The sequence below is a fragment of the Garra rufa genome, chromosome 6 (genome assembly GCF_049309525.1).
Source record: "Garra rufa chromosome 6, GarRuf1.0, whole genome shotgun sequence".
Taxonomy (NCBI): Eukaryota; Metazoa; Chordata; class Actinopteri; order Cypriniformes; family Cyprinidae; genus Garra; species Garra rufa.
The window spans coordinates 41,859,379-41,874,096 of NC_133366.1; the positions used below are offsets into that span (position 1 = coordinate 41,859,379).

The window sequence follows — 14,718 nt, forward strand, 5'->3', positions numbered from 1 at the left end:
TTCCGCCATAATAGGTACGTATTGCTGTGTATTCATTATGTTGCTTCTGGTACGTATTGCGACGGTTTAGAGTTCAAATATCTGGGGACTCTATTGTGCCATTTGAATCTTCCTTGTGTGTAGATTTGAGCTGTTTTGTCGAACCGTAGTAACACGGGATTCGAACCAGAGGTCTTAACCTTTTTAAGTACATTTTCATACTGCGTGAGCTACCAAACAAACCTACCATCTATGAAAACCCTTAGATATGAAGATATGTCATGCTAACATTCAAAAGCATCAGTTTTTAAATCTCCCAGCATATTAAAATTGCTTTTAAGTGAAAATATAATATTCTTTGTGTGAAAAGGAATAAAAGGTGAAAGAGTTTTACTGCCTCTAGTGTTCATTTTTTTGGAAACTGCAGTAATATGTCATGAGACAGGTAGCAACTTGGATAACAGAGAACGGTTAAATACACTTAAATTAAAATGTTACTTTTAAATGTTACAAATTTGTTTCTAAATTGTTTGTTAAACAAGTTTAAACGCTGTATCCAACCAAATAAACACAACTTGTTTTAGATTTTTGTCCATGGGTGTTCTTGCTTATTAATAAATGTTCACCTTTTGATTATTGTTGCCTCTAGAAATTTTCTGTGTAATATGCTGTTCTAGTACACAAATAATTTAGACAAAGCTGGAACAGCTTCAGTAGAAAAAAAATCAGAAACATACAAATCTTTATGAAAATCATAAATATATGAATCTATAATAAATGGAACTAATGTTTAAGCTTTAACAAAGATACACTGATTTAATCAAGTTATGTAATGCACTAACCTAAATTAGCTGTTTAAAAGTCGTTTTTTTTAGAAACGGACTGATCGTTTCGCTAGATAAGACCCTTCTTCTTCGGCTGATATGGTTTAGAGCCCTTTGAAGCTGCATTTAAACTTGCCATTGAAGTTCACTATATGGAAAACATTCATGAAATGTTTTTCTCAAGAAACATAATTCCTTTACGACTGAAGAAAGAAAGACATGAATATCTCAGATGACAAAGCGGTGAGTAAATTATCTGTAATTTTTTGTTCTGGAAGTGAACTTCTCCTTTAATTGACTGAGAAAAAAGAAATTTGTGTTCCTTGTCAACAAACGATTTTTCTCATTCAGCATTGTTGAATGAATCAGACTTGTTGTGTGAGTGACTAAATAATTTAACCCATTCGTTCAAAAATGAATTTGTTTTGCTTTATAAATATTTGTATTTAAAAACCTTTTAAAAACTGTATTGACACATCTGCAATGTTTCAATTATCTTTGCTTGTTATGATGTAGGTCTGGCATACTTCTTTTGGTAAACTACATTTTATACTGTTTACTAGTTATTCACTGAAATTTTGAAGAATCAAAAATTATATTGCAATATGTGTATATAGTAACTACAGTAATATCTGAATTTGCCCAAATAAGCTGCTCTCTCTTTTTCTAGTATTTATTTATTACCTATTATATATTTATTGTCTTTTTTTTTTTTTTTCATTACTCAGGGGTTTAACTATGCATCTCTCTCTCTTTTCTCTGACAGGCAGTGACAGAAGCAGCCTGGGGTGTTTGAATAAAAGATGAATACTCAGGCTGGTTCATGACACTGGGGTAACCCTGAACTGTAACTGTAGAACCACAGAGCTGCAGTCAGACCACAACAAAAGGATCACCCCACGAGAACCTTCAGTACGGGGAACCAGGGAATCGGAGAGCCGAGTTAATGCCGGCTCAAATATGAATGCAATTCAGTAAGAGCTGAATAGGAAATGACACTGGGACTCTAAACGCTCGCGCTTTTCCACTCAATGCCAGCAGTGTGCTGAAGACACAATACATAGGGCTAACAAAGAGGTGTGTTATTGTGTGTGTTTGTTTGTTTGTTTAATTGCCTACTCTGGGTATGCGTTTAGCTTTTGTGTATGTGTGTGCGTGCGGGTTTAATTATAAAAATGCGCATTTGTGTGTTTTAGTTCATATGGAACTGATGCCTTTAGAGAGCAGCCAGCACAGGAATATCTCTAATAATAGCCATCAAACATTTGGCCAGATGATATTTGGCTTCAGAGCTAGAATATGGTGCATCATTGAAAGATTATGAAGAATAATACTCATCCAAGCCTTTCCATTAGCATCTCTTTACAAAGGATTCCAGTTAGTATTCATCTAGTCAACAAAATTACGAACAAAAATGTTTGTTGACAAAGGTTTTTTTTTTTTGTATTTCATCAACAAGGGCTGAAAACAACTTGATTATTTCAAACCACTGCCAAAATCTGACAAGAAAACATACTGCTAGATATTAACAATGCACTAGCAATGTTTTTAAAAGAAGGAAAATATAGGAATAGAATTGATTTAAATAATCCAATCATAGTACACTGGGGATTGAGCTGCATGAGCTGGAAGAACTGAATACCGGTAAACCGAACCACTTTGCAGACGGATTAATATGTTCACTCAAATGCATCCTGCATATAAGTATATGAGATTAGTCTGCAAAATCCACAACATGAATGTAATAATACAACTTACTTTTACAGACAATGAAATTACTGCATAAACAACTGTTTATCTGCTATTAAGAATTTGACTGAATTCCAAATTTAATGCAGTACACATTAAGCAACATCCTAAACATGTCTAAAATACAAAACGTAAGGCCCTTGGTTTTAAAAATCATTCTAATTATTCTTATCGTCATAGTTTACACCACAACGAGGAACAATATCATTGGAATCACTTGCAAAACTTTTTTTTCCAGCTGATGAACAATAAAAAGATTGGAAGCCAATCAGAATCCATCCTGCTTTAATGTGCTAGAGCATTTAAAGGGACAGACGACAAAACTGCAGCACAAGCTTATAATAAACTGACTTTATCATGACTTGTGAACGCTAATACACTACCAGTCAAAAGTTTTTGAACAGTAAGATTTTTTATGTTTCTGCTCAACAAGCCTGCATTTATTTGATCCAAAGTACAGCAAAAACAGTACAATTATGAAATATTATATTTATATATAATATATTTAAAATAACTGCTTTCTATTTGAATATATTTAAAATTTAAATTTATTCCTGTGATTTCAAAGCTGAACTTTAGCATCATTACTCCAGTCGCATGATCCTTCAGAAATCATTCTAAAACATTTATTATTATTATTATTATATTGTAAACAGATTAGCAGATTTTTTTAAGGTTTCTTTGATGAATAGAACGTTCAGACGAACAGAATTGATCTGAAATAAAAATCTTTTGCAATATTATAAATGTCTTTATCATCATTTTTGATCAATAAAACATCCTTGTTAAATAAAGGTATTAATTTCTATAATTTTATATTGATAATAATAATAAAAGTTTCTTGAGCAAAAAATCTGCATATTATAATGATTACTGGAGGATTATGTGACACTAAAGACTGGAGTTATGATGCTGAAAATGTAGATCTGATCACAGGAATAAATTGCATTTTAAAACATATTCAAATAGAAAGCAGTTGTTTTAAATAGTAAAACATATTTTTCACAATATTACTAATTTTGCTTTGTTTTGGATCAAATAAATGCAGGCTTAGTGAGGAGAAGATAATTCTTTGAAAAACATTAAAAATCGTTGACCGGTAGTGTATAGTTTACAAAATGAATGAAAATGTTAACTAAAATTATACCCATTTCAGTAAAATAAACAAATTAAGTAAAACTGATGGAAATACATTCAAATTAAGAAATACTGATTACTTTTAGAGGACATTTTTGTCAAAGACAAAAACTAAAACACAAACGGAACACTGTTCCCAGTCTGGACACAGAGGGAGAAAGAGTTAAAAGTCATGGCCTAGATCTTGTGCTAGAAACTGATGTAAGAGGATGGGAACTTTTCATTGCCTCATGCACCTTTGCATCTCAGCTTAATGTGTGTGTGTGCTTTCTTGGTTCTGTTGCTGCTTGTCTGGGAGGATATGGGTAAGGAATACCCTGAATTCCTGTCGTGTCTCATTTTGAGGTTGAAACAGTCAGGCGAGCAGGTCTGTGCATTACCAAACTCTGACAGCCTTGACTCTCTGACTCGTTTCAGATTTATACAATGTGGCAAACAAAGCCTTAACAGGACACTGAAGGAAGATATTTTAACAAAGCTGTGTTTTGCCAGCATTTCTTTCCATGTGACCTATTTGAAATGAAATGAACTTTTCCTTTTTACTCTTCAGAATTACAATTAGGTCTAAATAGAAACACAGCATGAATGCGAAAGGTAAGCTGATTGTAAAGCTGATTGTATTTATATAGTCCATAAAGCTTTATTTGGTATTAAAAATGACTCAAATCAACATAAAATCTTGATTTTACTTTCCAAATGCACATTTGTGGATAGCATATGTTGAATGATTCATTGTTGTATGTTATTCAAAAGAAAAAATGACTGAAATTACTTTTCATTTTATGTTAACATCCATAGCAAGGCTATTGAATAATGTCAACCAATAGTCAAACAGGATTTTAGGCATTATCTTCGCAAAATTCCAGTATTAAACGTCCATTTTTTAAGACCCAGTTGATTCCCGTCTACATTGTTTCTTTCTGAATATCTTGTTTCAATTGAAAACATGTCACATTATGAAAGTAAAATAGGTTGCGACCAGCAATTCACGCTGTCTTTCATGCCTCTGCAAGAATAACTTTTCAATAAAGCATCTCCATATTTGAAACCTTGGAAATATAACAAAGAACATATGAGAGCTTGCATGGCTGCTTTTCACATATGCACTATTTTACACATGCCTATTTTCATATATGTGACCCTAGACCACAAAACCAGTCATAAGGGTCAATTTTTTGACAATGAGATTTATACATTATATATACATTAATAAATAAGCTTTCCATTGATGTATGGTTTGTTAGGATAGGACAATATTTGGCCGAGATACAACTATTTGAAAATTTGTAATATGAGGGTGCAAAATAATCAAAATATTGAGAAAATCACCTTTAAAAGGGTCCAATTAAAATTCTTAGCAATGTATATTATTAATCAAAAATTAAGTTTTGATATATTTATGGGAGGAAATTTACAAAATATCTTCATGGAACATGATTTTTTACTTAATATCCTAATAATTTTTGGTATAAAACACAACCCATACAATGTATTTTTGGCTATTGCTACAAACATACCCATGCTACTTAAGACTGGCTTTGTGGTCCAAGGTCACATATGGAATATATGGATAAACAACGAGTTAACCTTGCACTAATGGCTGTTGTTGCAAAGATATGTGGTGGTCACATGAGAACACCTCCCATCTGGCCATCAGTGTTACTAACCTAATGTGTCATCTATAAATTATTAAGCTCTCATTTTTCAGTACGTTACACTTGGCCACTGAAAAGCATCCTCTGTCATTTTTATTGCCTTGCGTTTCACAGATGTCCAACACAGTTTTATGGGAAGTACACAGTACTGAGGTTATTTACTGCAAGTGTACTTGCATTTGCAGTAAATGGCTTTTAATTGAGCAGCTGACATAAAATGTGAACAAAAAGACAATCAGAAAACATAACGATGCTGAAATTCCTACGCATGTATCTAAATGGGGACTTCTAATTGCCTTAAATTAGACTATTAATACTAATCACTCCATTCTAAACTTAACTTCATCCCTAAAATAAAGTTTGGCATTTTTAGAGATGAATAAATACATCATTTAGTCTGCTAATGAACCATTTCAACTTTTAAGGACGTCCCCAAAATTAGATTTTTTCAGATTTAGCAGACATTTTTTAACAATTTGCCTTCAATAACATTCCTAGGTCAAACACACAAACACACACATGCTTCCACCATCATTCTCAATCCTTTATAACCATTGCAGTGCACGTCCATGTAAAAGCTTTCATAATGCTTTCCCAATGAAAATCAATACAGCCCTGCAAAAGTGAGGTGAGCATTAGCAATCTCCCCTCATTTCTCTCTCTCTCTCTCTTTCTATATCCCTCCATGTGTCTCCTAATGTCTCCCGGCCCCTCCATCACTAGTCTCCTCCATTAATTTATAATATCTATCTCTGGAGTCGGTGCTCACTAGCATACGCATGGCCCCCGTGAGCATGCAAGTGTGAGTGTCAAGTATATCGACTATCCATCTGACCTGTTGCCTGATCCCGAGTGTGTGTGTTGAGTTACACAGACTCACCTACTGCCCACCTGCCTGACCGTTAACCCCGCACACCCGAGCGGCACGTCTGCAGGTGTGCGTCGGCACTCGCAACATTAACAAGCCTAGTATATTGATTGCCGCTCTGTCTATTTGAATGATAGGAACGTGGGCCGCTGTGGGGACAGAATGCAGCCGGTCGATGGTGTTGGCGTGAGTGGGCGGACGGGGGAGGAGCTATAGAAAAAGTGCGCTGCGCTGCAGCAAAGAGGGAGTTGGGAGTTTCACTTAGGAACATGCTGAGTTGTGCATTTATAGAAGATGGGAGAGATGTGCACTAGAGAGAGAGACAGATATAGGTCAACAGGATTTCCATTTTCATCGGCATTCAATTCCGAGAGTGCCGTTTATGTATGCGTCCACGCTCAGGCCTGTTTGCAAATTTAGACAGAGGTATTGGCTTGCCATCACGCTATACCGTCATACACGCACCGTCTACACTGAGCTCGATTTAGGCTAGGTCACAAAGCTCCGCGGTAGAGGAGTTAATTACAGTGTGATCAATAATTGATTAAACCGTCAGAAAGAGTCCAACAAACTCACCAGTAAGCATTAATGCACTCTCACCCCAAACTCTTGGCCACGAACGCAGAAGCGCACAAATACACAACCGAATTCTCTATTAAGCGAAAAAAATTAAGAGGATTGACTCGGTATTGGATTAACCCACCCACTGCGGTCAGGATCACACCAGCGTGGATGGATTGATTAGGTCTTGCGAGGCGCACATCTCCCTAACGACTGCATCAGCTGTTTTTTAGGCTCTGGGTAAAGAGACTTACAATCCTAATGTCAGTCATGCTAAAAAGACCAAAAATGACATGTCATTTAGGACTCAATATCTCGCGTGTAGACCTCGGCGGATTTGGTTTAAGCTCCCAACACCTGTCAGAAAATGTAATGCGATCTCAGTGTTCAATTTAACCATGCCTCTCTATAGTACGAGGCCACCCTTTGGTTCGGGCTTAGTCCAAAGCGCCTGTCAAAGGGTGCACAGGTAATCTTTTTTTAATGCTTCCGTTAAGTGCTAAGCTAGCAGTTTGGATATGCTGCATTAAATATACGACCTGGATGAAAGCGTAAAGATGACAGATTAAGTCAAAAACAGACAACTCTGCAAGCCTGCGTGGTTTCTCTCTCAAGCGTTTCATGCATATGCTGTCAAACGCACCGGCCAGTTCCGCTCAAAGCAGGTAGACATATATTCCGCTCTATATTTAACACTTCCAAACATGTCTCAGAAAATGAAGGAACGAGGAAAGGAGTGGAAAGATTGTCAAATAAGGAGAGTATGATGGAGAGAAAGATAGAAAGCAAGAGAGAGACTGAGCAAGTGGAAAGAGATCTATGGTGGTGTGAGAGAAAATGGGTTAGATTTCTCCTCTCTTCGACAGTCTATTTTCAGTAGCTACTCCTGGAAAGGAGAGCAAGCAGTTAGCACCATATAACCTTAACCACTCCACACGCAGTAACACAACAACATTACAGGCTGACTGCAGTGGTTGTCTCATTTGTGCTTGTCTACAAGTAGTTTAGCTGTTTCTTAAGTACTGGAATGGGATGGGATTTCACTGAGAGTTTCAATTCACTTCAGAACTACAAAATAACCCAAAGGGAACTGACAAGATCAGAAAAAATGTGTTAAATATCCAGAGACGCCTGTTTCCACCTGTAAAATGTAATTGTGACTTTACATAACAATTATTACTGTTATTTTAACCTCCCTATCATGCAACTTTGTGAAATTATCTCATAGTTGTGACTTTTTTATTCTGAAAAAAGAATGTGACTATATTTCACAATGCAACTTGACAAAATGTCCCTGTACAATGTGACTCTATTTCACAGTTGTTACTTTATGTGCCACAGTTGTGATTTTTGTCTCACGGTGTGACTATATCTCACAGCTTGACTTTATTTATTTTAAACATTATCTTCCACTTCTTTTTTTCCTCTAAGGTGGAAACCGTCTTGCATATATACCAGCTTATTTCTTAGAAAATCTAATTACAGTGTACTCAAAGAAATAAAGAAAACGTGTAGGGTAATCCAATGGGCTATCAGCGTTTTCTATATTAATACAGGAATATCCCACAGGATCGGCTGAATTTAGGTTAGTTTTGGAATCCGAATCTAGTTCAAGCTTGAGGCCTTTGTCCTGACAAGGCTTGTAACATTTTGGGTAAATGTTACTCCTTGCTGGACAAACTGATCCTGAACTATTACAATTCTCAGACATGGCTTGCTTGTACTTGTTGATGGTGCAGTGATGAAATTGAGTCATAGATCTCGTTCTTACCTGTTTGCTGTACTTGACAGTTTGGCAGCCGTAATCGGAGCACTGGTCTGAGCTGAGTGACATGGCGTCTGCATTACCGGTGCCGTTGCCAGTGAAGGTGTTGGTGGGGGGCAGTTCCTGCACAGCCTGGTGCTTCTTGCCTTCCACGGGTGGGGAATTGGGCTGAAGATGCACTGCAGGCAAAGGTGAGCTGGACTTGTAGTGGCGGGCCAGATCTGGACTCGACTGGTGACGTCTTGAGCCTAGTCTTGGACTGCTGGGGTCTCCGTTAGCTGCTGCACAGTAACGTGCTGCAATCCTCTCACTGGCACTGCTGGCCTCTTCATCCTCCTCTTCTTCATCGACTCCCCCACGTCTGCAGCCATTCACCGTCATAATTCCACTGTACAACGAACGCTCAGATTTGGCAGTACCGTTATTACGCTTGTCTCTGCGCGGTTTGCGCCCACGCTCATTTTGGGAGCCCTGGGCTTGTAGAGGGGGAGGCTGTGGGCTGAAAAAGTCCTCTTCTGGCTCCTTCTTCCCAGCCTCATAGCCATTCTTACCCTGCGCCCCACACTGTCTTGCTGTCACAACCAGAAGGATCACCAGAATAACGGCAGCAGCACCAGCCAAGACACCGATGGCAACGCTCAGGCGCTGTTTACCCAAAGCTCTCTCGCTGTCTGGGTCACCTGCAATATCCATATAGAGGGGGACTGCAAGGCTGCGGGCCACCTGAGTGAGAGGGAGCGAGACATACAGAGAGAGAGAGAGAGCGAAAATGGAAAGTCATAAATGGTGTGTCTGCCCTTTGATAACTGCATCCTCATTTTACAGCTCTGTCTGCTCAACCACACACATGCACGCATACACATTCATCCCCAGTGCAAGGCCCAGACTTCTCAATTATCATGTCAAGGCTTGGATATTCAATCATAGTTTTTCTGCGCAGGCAAGTGTGACTGTGTATGAGTATGCGAGCGTGTTTGTGCATCTTTCATCTTTGTATCTGTATGTGCATCCCTCTATCAAATATCCAATGTGGGTCAACAGCAATTTGATGCATGAATATTTATAAACAGCAATATTTAAGAAAAAAAGTGCTATTTCTTGATAGGATTTCCTAGTTGTGCAAAGTTTCTTATTGCAGTTCACTTCTCAGCTCCATCCTCTCATGTCAAATAAAATAACTCTATTCAAATTCAATCCTTGTCACTTTATTTGTTCCTATTTGGTTATGTTATTGTTTAACAGCACAAGCTGTTATTCTTTCTCTATATTGAATTACCCTTTGCTTGTGTTTGTTTATTAACAGCATGTGTCTCACCTGTGCATCCACCAGCGTAGCGTTGGCCAAGCTCTCATTGATGAAGACATGCACCAGTGCCGTGGCACAAAGGGAAGGCACGCCACTGTCATTGACCCGGACCACCAAGCGGTGCAGACCCCTGTGTCTTCTCTCCAGGGGCTCTGCCAAGGTTATGACCCCACTACTAGAGCCAATCTCAAACAGACGAAAAGGGTTTCCGCCTACCAGAGCGTACCGGAGATCGGCATTTGACCCTGTGTCGCCATCGGAGGCTGAGACTGTCCGGACTACAGTCCGAGCCCCGCTAGCGGGTGGCAGGAGGGTGTATGATTCATTAGCGGGTGATATGATGGATGGCGCATTGTCATTTTCATCAGTGACAAACAGGGAGACGGTGGCGGTGGCAGACCGTGGCGGTTCTCCGCCATCGACGGCACGCACGCGGAATGAGTATGTGCTACGTCGTTCGCGGTCAAAGGATGCAGAGGAGAAGATAGTTCCAGTGTTATTTTCAATGGAGAAAACTTCTTGCTTCCCATCTTTGCCCTCCTCTCCACCCTCTTCTTCATCGTGCTCAACAAAAAGACTCAACTCTGCATTCTCGCCTTCATCTGCATCGGTAACAGTCACCATGCCGACAGGGCTATTAGTGAGCAGGTTCTCTTTGACATAGAATGTAAAGACTTCCTGGACAAATTTGGGCGCGTTGTCATTTCTGTCTGTGACCTGGACTACGACAGTAGCAGAGCCCTGCAGAGATGGGGTGCCCTTATCTTTCGCTATCACACGGAATTCATAGCGTTCCCTCTGCTCTCTATCTAGAGCCCCAGTTGCACGAATATCACCGTTATCTGCATCAATGTAAAATGCTCCATTAACAGACGGGTCCAGTGAATATGCAATCTCTGCATTCTTGCCACTGTCAGCATCAGAAGCCACTACAGTGACCACACGTTCCCCTGGGGCATTATTTTCTGCAAAATGCACTTCCACTAAGCTTTGGGCAAAAGTGGGGGCGTGGTCATTTATGTCCACCACACGCACCAGAAGGGAACTATTACTAGAGAGGCTTGGGCTACCGGAGTCCACCGCCACGATGGTGACGCTGTACTCTCGAGTAGTTTCATAATCCAAAAGTGCTGAGGTGTGAAGAAAATATTTCTTTTTGTTGCGCTCAAATGCATCGTCTGTGGCCGGTGGAGGTGCCAGGGCTGTCTCACCGGCCGGTTTCAACGTGAATGGTACATCTCCGACCACAGTGCAAGTAACCGCGCCATTCTCTCCCTGGTCGCGGTCTGACACCTGCACTAACGCCACTGGGGTGTCCACCAAGACGTTCTCTGGAACCATTGCGGCGCCATCCCGAACAAGTATTCGCCCAATTTTTCGAATTTCCACTATGGGTACATTGTCATTTTCATCCCTTACGTTGAGAACGACTGTGGTGCGGTCAGTGCGAGGCGGTTGGCCGCGGTCACGAGCTGTGATGGTGAAGCGTAGCTGCGAAACTTCCTCGCGGTCTATACGATGCAGAACGCTCAGCCAACCTGATGCTTCATCCAGCCTCAGAAGGCGCCTCACTGATTCTGTCGCTGCTCCAAACACATACTCAACCTGTCCATTCACGCCAACGTCACGGTCTGTGGCACGCACCTGCAGGACAGGTGTGCCAGGTGGGGCGTTTTCAGCCATTTCTGCCTCATACACGGCTCTTTCGAAGCGGGGGCTGTTGTCGTTGACATCCGTGATGGACACACGTAACAGAGCCTGTGAGGAGCGAGGAGGGTTGCCACCATCACGAACACGTAGCACGAGTTCATAAGAATCCCGCGCTTCGCGGTCCAGAGGCCCTTTCACTATTAGCTGAGGCTGTTTCTGTCCTTCAGGTGTGTCAGCAACTTGGAGTTCAAACACGCTGCTCCTGCTGGCAGGTCCTGTCCCTGTTTCTGACCCTCTCCTTCGGTCAGCGCCGTTCCCATTTGTCGGTCCATTCGCAGGTCGCCGCAAAGATGACCCCCCATCTCTACTGTCCTGGATAAGCTCATAGCGATCAATGCCATTGCGACCGAAATCACGGTCTGTGGCTGTGGGAAGGAGATAGAGAGTGCCGATTGGGCGATTCTCCTCAACGGAGAGTGTGAGTACTGGTGAAGGGAAAGAGGGGGTGTTGTCATTGATGTCTGTGACTACAATACGGCCATCAAACAGATCCACCCAACTCTGCAGGGGGCCTATGACTGACACCTCAAAGTTCAAAAAGCACTCGTTCTCATCAAATATCATCTGACACTGCGGCAGCTTCTCTCTGTCAATCCTCTTGCTGCCTGTAGTAAGCTCTCCGGTGACGTTGTCAATTTTGAAGTATTCAGAGCCGGATTCCAAAGCGAAAGTGACATCACCAGTCCCAATCCCAGAGGTGGACAGCCCCAGGTCTGAAGCCACGTTCCCGATGTGCACATCGGCCGGCCCCTCTTCCGCCACGCGGTAGCGCAGCACTGAATTGGCGCTCGGGAGCTGAGTCAGCAGCTGCAGGATAAGCACGAGGTAGCAGCGCGCGGAGTGCACTGCGCCAACGCTCCAGCTCCCCATGACTCTCTCTCTCTTTCTCTCTCACTCTCTATCTGCGGCTTCCTCTGGTCCAAGACAGACTCGCCACCGATTAATCTCTATAAAGGCTTCCTTCGGCAAAAATCTTATTTTCTCCGACAGTCTTTTAGTTCCCCGGTCACGTTTTCAACACGATAAAATAAAACATCCACTTTGTGAGGCGCTCGGCATCGGCGATAAGTCTTTACGGCTCTTTTACGGACAAGAATGCTCCTTTGTGCCTTTTAGGAGTAAACGGGAGTCAAATTTGAGCAGTTTAAATGACTTTGTCCGGCTCATTGAGATGCTGCGGAGCGCGGGCTCCTCTCGCGCTTTCACTGTTTTAAACTGCAATGCAGTAGAACACAAAAGAGATCTGTCTGTGAATTCAGCTCTCACATTCGCATCCCAGAGCTTGCGCTACTGGCTGGGAATACGCCAAAGTGCTTTTTAAAGTCTTTTCCCGATATTATAGGTTCTCTTACCTTAAGCCACAGCGAGAGGAAAATTGGAAAGCTTTCCCCGCAGTCTTACGCACGCGTGCCAAGCTCTTATAGATTCCTTTACGGTGAACTTGACAAAGAGAAAAGCTTTTCAGTTCGACTTCTCGGAGCACGTAAATTAGCCACTTATGGAAAGATGGCAAGCAGGATAGAGAAGTAGCAACAAAAGCCTTTAGTAATTCCCCCGGAGTCCGTAGTGGATGTGTGTGAAGTGTTTGAGGAAAAAGTCCCGCATTCTCCTCCTCCCCTCACCTGCACGTTCTACTGCACTGCATGTGAACGTCCCTCAAATGATGCTGCAGTCTCTCCCTCTCTCTCAACCTCTCCCTCTCTCTTCCCCCTCCGTTCACTGCAACACTTCCCTCGCTACGTAACTCGACCGTTCAGATGAAACGGGAGACCGTGAGTGTCTCGAAGGAGCTCGCGCTTTCCTTTTAACCAGTCTAAAAGCGCAAATACAGGGGGTGTGTTTGCATACGACCACAAAACAAAATACCTCAGAAGCAAAAAATACACTGATACAACTAGATAAGTCCAACGAAGCACTTGTGTACAAACAGAACAACTAATTAAACCATACAAATAATTTTCACAACACTGTCCTAAATATGAAGCATTTAAAATTAACCATGTCGTTAGACTCAGTTTCTTTTGACAAATGTGCATCAACACAGCAGTACTTGTTGACACTGAAATGCATTTGTCTGCTGTAGTAAAAAAAAAGTTTATAAAATAGCCTACAAAGCGCGTAGGCTACACACAAAAAGAAACAAAGCAACTATAACATCCATTTAAATTTGTTTTGAGTGTTGATGCAGTGAAGCAGTGGTTATGTGTTTAGCAGTATTATCGCTTGTGGTTAGAAGCTGTTTCGCAAGAAACAGACGAAACAACTGGGGTCACTGGGGTCTCTCACAATGGACCTGGCATTTCTAAGACATGTCATTATGGCCTTCACAAAAACATACTAAGAAATGTCTTGAATATGTTCAGGTGTGCTCAAGTTACTTTGTTCATTAACTACTATGATCAAGTTGAACACAATAATACTGAAAAAGGTCACAAGATTGGGTCGAGGTCAAGGTCTTTGGCCACAAATAGAAGAGTCAACGGTGAACCAGAAAGATAGATAGATAGATAGATAGATAGATAGATAGATAGATAGATAGATAGATAGATAGATAGATAGATTATTTGTTACAAGGGATCATTTAGATTAGATCACGTGGTTTTTCGTTATTTTGATTATTTCTGATCAGGCTAACAATATAATCTAAATCCTTTCTTCACAACATTCTTGTTATTTTATTGCTTTTGTTGTTTCTGAATCACGAAAAAGTACTCTCGTTGTCTGAATGCGGCAGTGCTTTTCGCTCATCCTGTGAACAATGAGCATGTATCGCACACACTCTCTCTCCGATCCCAGCACGGGCTGCCCCGTAGCCACGCGGATGCGCGAGCGCAATGCAGCACTGACTGAACGTAATACTACAGTCACACAACAAAAGGAGCAGCCCTTCTCCGTCTACACTCTCCATCCCGTGTTCTCGGTCTCATACATGCGTTCATTTCGTGGGATGGAATGGTTTGAAACTAACGTAGGAGGGTTTCCTTGGTCAATCTCAGTGCGTTTGGTGATGGGAGAGGAAATTGCTAGCGGAGGAGCATCAGATCTCGGCGCGGCTGTCCTGCTGCTGCTGCACCGGGGCTGGTTAACATTCCACCGGCGTCACCACACGTGCGTGCTGTATGCTCTGCGTCTCACGCCCTCTGTTGTTCCACCGCGCGCGTTTT

The 14,718-nt window shown here is 41.4% G+C and overlaps 1 protein-coding gene across 1 annotated transcript in view; it reads right to left on the reverse strand.

Moving 5' to 3' along the window:
* Positions 1 to 13,237, reverse strand: part of pcdh7a (protocadherin 7a) — a 38,385-nt gene extending 25,148 nt beyond the window's left edge. The window contains exons 1-2 of the mRNA XM_073842662.1: positions 9,854 to 13,237; positions 8,545 to 9,261 (exon numbers count right to left, since the gene is read on the reverse strand). Of these exons, the coding sequence (XP_073698763.1) occupies positions 8,545 to 9,261; positions 9,854 to 12,424 (3,288 nt within the window). The 5' untranslated portion in view covers positions 12,425 to 13,237. The remainder of the gene's footprint in view (positions 1 to 8,544; positions 9,262 to 9,853) is intronic.
* Between the last annotated feature and the right edge of the window lie 1,481 nt (positions 13,238 to 14,718).